The sequence below is a fragment of the Neltuma alba genome, unplaced genomic scaffold (genome assembly GCF_004799145.2).
Source record: "Neltuma alba isolate B1F8T4 unplaced genomic scaffold, ASM479914v2 tig00011756_pilon, whole genome shotgun sequence".
Taxonomy (NCBI): Eukaryota; Viridiplantae; Streptophyta; class Magnoliopsida; order Fabales; family Fabaceae; genus Neltuma; species Neltuma alba.
In genome coordinates, this window is record NW_021636384.1 from 1,039,499 (window position 1) to 1,044,598 (window position 5,100).

Sequence of the window (5,100 nt, forward strand, 5' to 3'; positions counted from 1 at the left end):
GGACCTTAATTAAGGTTCCAGAACCTCTAATTTACCTTTATACCATTTTTCAACAATTTTTTTAGAATTTTGTTTTCAAATTTCCTCATTTTTCCCTTCCTGGACCAATAATTTCAAAAATATCAGTTTGAACCCTATTTGGGTTTTATGTCATGCCTGGCTTTGTCAGCTAATCTACCTTTCCTATTAGCCCTTAACTTAATTTTTCACACCCATTGTTAGGGTTAAATTTTGTAGGACGTTACACCTTTCCCCTTAACTCAACTTGGCTGAATAGAATGTTAAAGGGGTGCTTAATTTTATTTTTGATTCTAATGATTTTAAACACTTTTTCTTGGTGTTTCTCCATAAAAAATCACCTTCTAAACTCATTGGAATCATCATATCTTAGTGAAATAATTTCTAACATCAAGAACCAAAAGTGGTTGAGAGGTATCCTTAATGTCATAACATAGGATTGCTTTCAAAATTCAATCCAAACATCAATCAAACATACCATTCCAAGCTTATATTCAAGGTTTATATCCTTCTCTGATCCTTTCCTAATGTGACCAAAATTATGGCAGCATAATAGTCTAGGATTTTGCCATGAAACCTTAGCCTAAGCAACCCTCAAACATAACTAAAATCAAGCATGAACATACCTTAATGAATTCCTAATTGAAGCTTGATGATTTCCTCTTGATTGTCCTTGACTTGGCCAAAATGGGGCTCATATGAGGGGGTATCTATAGAGCTCTTGGGATGGTCAAATCCCCTTCTATGTGGCCTAAAAATCTGCCACCTCAAGGGCTATGTGTCCCCTCTCACAACCTTCCATCTCTAGGTCATGCCAAGTGTCCATTTACATGTGATTTTTCATGGTTTTCTTGGGCTTGTTTTGGGCTTAAACTCTTCTTACATGGGGGACTATGGGCTGCACAAAATTACTATGTTTCATTGGCCCAAAATCATCCTAAAACTGATTGGAAAGAAAGGGGAAATGTGGTCCAATTATAAATTATCAATTTCAAATTAAAAATTACTCTATCGGTTGCTATTTCCAATAATAGTTCTGGGCCTCTAAAACCTCATTTTCCTTCATCAAAAATTCTCTTTTAATGTAAAAAGGTGTCATGAATTTTTCTAGAATTTATTTCTTCCTTTAACCTCCTATATTGAATTTTTGCCGAAATGGGGTTTTACCGATAAAGTTTCATTACTAATTATCTAAAAATAATGTCCTTCACATCCTAAGACCAAAGATAATTTTAAAATCCATAAAAATATGCTAAATAATTTTTTTATTTTTTTTCTGAAAATCATTGAGGTCTCGAGGTAGCTCAAATAATTAATTAAAGCCAAAAATCCCTATCCAGTCATAAAATACTGATAAATCTTAAAAATTTGTAATAAATTATTTTCATCCCTTTTTCACCTCTGAGACCTCACATACTATTCTAAATCCTCAATTCTCCATTATTTTTGGAAATTTTTTTAATTTTTCTGACACTCCTCTGTGGTTTGTCCTACCTATACCAGATATTATGAAAATATGAGTCCGGATCTTGTTAGGATTTTATGTCATGAATAGCTTTATCTGTTAGTGTACTTTACCCATTATCAGGGTTAAAATTTATAGGACGTGACACTAGAAACGACCGTAATTTGAAGAACCAATACCATAGGTTTTAAATTTCAAGAACCATACCAAAATGGACGCAAATTTGAGGAACCAAAATTTGCATTAACCCCATATCCTTGTCTAAAAGCTCTACTATGAAAAATGATATTTTTAACTAATGCTAATTATTGATTCTTTAAAAAAAAAAATTGCCTCATCCATTGTTGCGCACACGTCGGCAGTATGATAATTTTTTATTATTTTAGTTAAAGAACTTCCAATGTGGACACCACTGCCCCTCCGCACGCTCCATTATTGGGAGACAACATGTGTTGGGAAGACTTGACTTTAGAATATAAAATTTCAATTATAAAGGTAGACTAAGCTTTGTAGAATTATTAATGGAAAACCAACAAAAAATTCGACAGATACAAAATGACATATGCACAGAAAGCTATATAATTTACAAGCGGTGAATATACTATAGCACATTTGTCAAAATTTATGTACCCTGTGGACCTATGTATTTAGTTGCCAACTAAAATAAGTAGATTATATACAAAGATCCATTTATATACTTCCACCACCAAGGAAATCAATTAAGCATAAGCATTGCTGTCACATTGAAACAACCACCATAATTTAATTAGAACTCGAGTGATTCGTGCATAAATCATGTGACTCACAAACATCGATGCAATTATGATACAACAAACACATAACATATGTATAAGTTGTTACATAAAATTTCAGCGGTTTGATCTTGTCTTCTTTTAAATTGGGAACGGAGGGATGCTTTGTTCATGCCTAAAGAAATTATTTGGATCAACCTTAGACTTCACGTTCGCCAACCTTATATAGTTATCCTTGAAGTACTTGTATCCCCAGAGGCTTGATCTCAGGAAGCTTGTTTTATAAAACTGGTTCGTCCCCAAATCAAGGTCTCTGTAATTCACATAAGCTTCTCTTGGAAAGCTTGAGACATGATGCTTCATGGAGTAATAGAATCTATCAATCCAATTCATGTGCTTTTCCATGCTCTTCTCTCCGTCTAGCCACCCTGTTACATATTGTATCTTGAAGAGTGTTCCATTTCTATGCGGAAATGGAGTTGCAGATTCTGGGATTTTGCTCATCATTCCTCCATATGGATTCCAAATCATCAAAGGCCCATCTTCTTCCAGAAAAACTTTCCATAGAGAATTCAAAGCAGCTTCAGGAATGACTTGCCTCGCAAAATCTGACTTGGCCTTGAAGTATGCCTTGGAAGTGGATTTCCCCTGGAGAAGAATTTTTGGGGGTGTGTTGTTTGGATAGCCAGCAATATAAAGCACAGATTTGATCCAACTCATTTCCAAACAATCCGTTTTGCTGAGACCTAATTCTGGAAAATTTTTCTTCATCACTTGGAGAAGCTTATTGGCCCTACCTAGAAAAAGAGAATTATATGAAGTTGAAACAGTTCTTTTACCCGCAACACTAGAATTTGTTACCTGAATCAGTACTCTCAAGAACAGATTGTGATCAATGTTTGGTGCCACTTGCTGCCATTTATGTAGAATTTGGTTTGCATTTTGTTCTAAAGTTTTGGTAACCGTAAAGACCGTTACAGTGGGTGGAACTTTTACAAGTTTGATTTGCCACCACAAGATAATCCCAAAGCTCCCACCTCCTCCACCTCTAATGGCCCAAAATAAGTCCTCTCCCATGGTTGATCTGTCAAGGATCTTGCCATTAGCATCCACAATTCGCGCGTCAATCACGTTGTCGGCTCCAAGGCCAAACTTTCTCATCATAGAGCCATATGCACCACCTGTAATGTGACCACCAATGCCTAAGCTCGTGCAGAGGCCAGCGGGGAAGCCATGGACTTGACTTTTCTCTGAAATTCTGTAGTAAACTTCTCCAATGGTTGCACCAGCTTGAATCCAAGCCGTGTTTCGTGCTATATCAACATGGATGGCACGAAGTTTGGAGAGATCTAAGACCATGAATGGCTTTTCTATAAGAGAAACATATGAAAGCCCTTCATAGTCATGACCTCCACTGCGCACTCTCATGTGGATCTTGAGGATTTTTGCACATATGACAGCTACTTGAACATGAGAATCCTCCAAGGGAGTGAATATGAATTCAGGTTTTGGCATTGAAGGCAGCAAGTACCTTAGATTTTGGGCTGTGGATTCAAGGACTGAAGTGAAAGAAGCATTGTTTGGAGTGTAAAATGATGTCGGAAATGGGATTTGATTACGAGATTTTGCTTGAAGACAACGAGTGAATCTTTCTTGACTTGAAAATGAAGTAGTTGATGAAACTAGAAAGAAGGAAAACGCAAGAATCACCAAGAATAGCGAACTTGGAGACCCCATAGTTTTAGGAATTCGCTGTGGCTTCTTCTATGCAGAGAAATGCATTTTCTGTCTGCTTATATACACTGAACTTGATGCCAGTTTATAGTGGCGATATACGTGTAATTTAGCTAATACAAGCGTCATCTTTAAGAAGGAACATTGATTGATTTAGTGGAGGACATTTTTTCTTTATTTTTATATTGTTTTGACTAAAAATCTGTTGGAAGAGTTGACATTATGACAGTGTGGAATATTATTATTGCCGCAAATTTCTATTCCCACAAAGCAAGTGGTACTCCTCTGATTCTTAATATAGGACCTAATTGTTGAGTTAGTTTTGGTCCTAAATATAAGACCCATTTCTCATATTTATCATTTTTTTTTAAATTACCCTCATAGATACTCTCTCAACCATAATCAAGAAAAAGAAGAGGGAGTATTAAGAAAGATGATTATGGTATTTTAGGAAAAACGTGTCACATTTCTTATAATTAATTAACTTATCTCACTTTCTTAATCTAATCAAATTACTTAAATAAGTCTTATATTAAGAATCAGAGGAGTATTATTTATTTGCTGTGTCCGCAAGAAATTTTATTCTTTCAGGGATTTTTCCCCCCTAACACTACCTTAATGTGTGGCTGACCCAAGATCTAGAATTCCACTGCATAAAGCCATCCATTATTACATGAAGCGACTGTAAAAGCTTATGGAACAGAAAAACAAACGATAAAGCAATATGTAAAGCATATATTCTGCAATATATATAATATTTAGAAGGAAAAATATATTTGAGAACTCATATTTTAAATATATAGATTAAAGAATATATGAAGTTATAACTCTTCGCTGCGATGAAAAATTAAAATCTCAAGCAACTTCAATAATAATTTTCAGAAGACTGAATAATAATTTTTCAAAATAAGAGCATTAATTTTTTTAAAAGTATGATAAATTTGGGTCTTAGTAAAAATTTAAAAACTTTGAACATCATTTAACCTAAAATTTTATATAAAATATGATGAATTTTAAGACAATAATGGAAATAATCAAGGATGTGTGTGCGTTACAAATAAAAGCCGGACAAGAGGGAATGGGCCATCCAAGGCTGTGCCGAGCCTAACGTTTGTGAGTCCATGGCCACTT

The 5,100-nt window shown here is 34.9% G+C and overlaps 1 protein-coding gene across 1 annotated transcript; it reads right to left on the minus strand.

The window, feature by feature from the left end:
- Positions 1-2,244: 2,244 nt before the first annotated feature.
- On the minus strand, positions 2,245-3,980 carry LOC114717625 (berberine bridge enzyme-like 26). The gene has a single exon (XM_028902834.1). It carries the CDS (start codon positions 3,970-3,972, stop codon positions 2,377-2,379), a length of 1,596 nt encoding a protein of 531 aa, XP_028758667.1. The 5' UTR covers positions 3,973-3,980; the 3' UTR covers positions 2,245-2,376.
- Between the last annotated feature and the right edge of the window lie 1,120 nt (positions 3,981-5,100).

Excerpts from the sequence above, each read along its gene's own strand:
- LOC114717625 (XM_028902834.1), bottom strand. The coding sequence starts at position 3,972 with ATGGGGTCTCCAAGTTCGCTATTCTTGGTGATTCTTGCGTTTTCCTTC.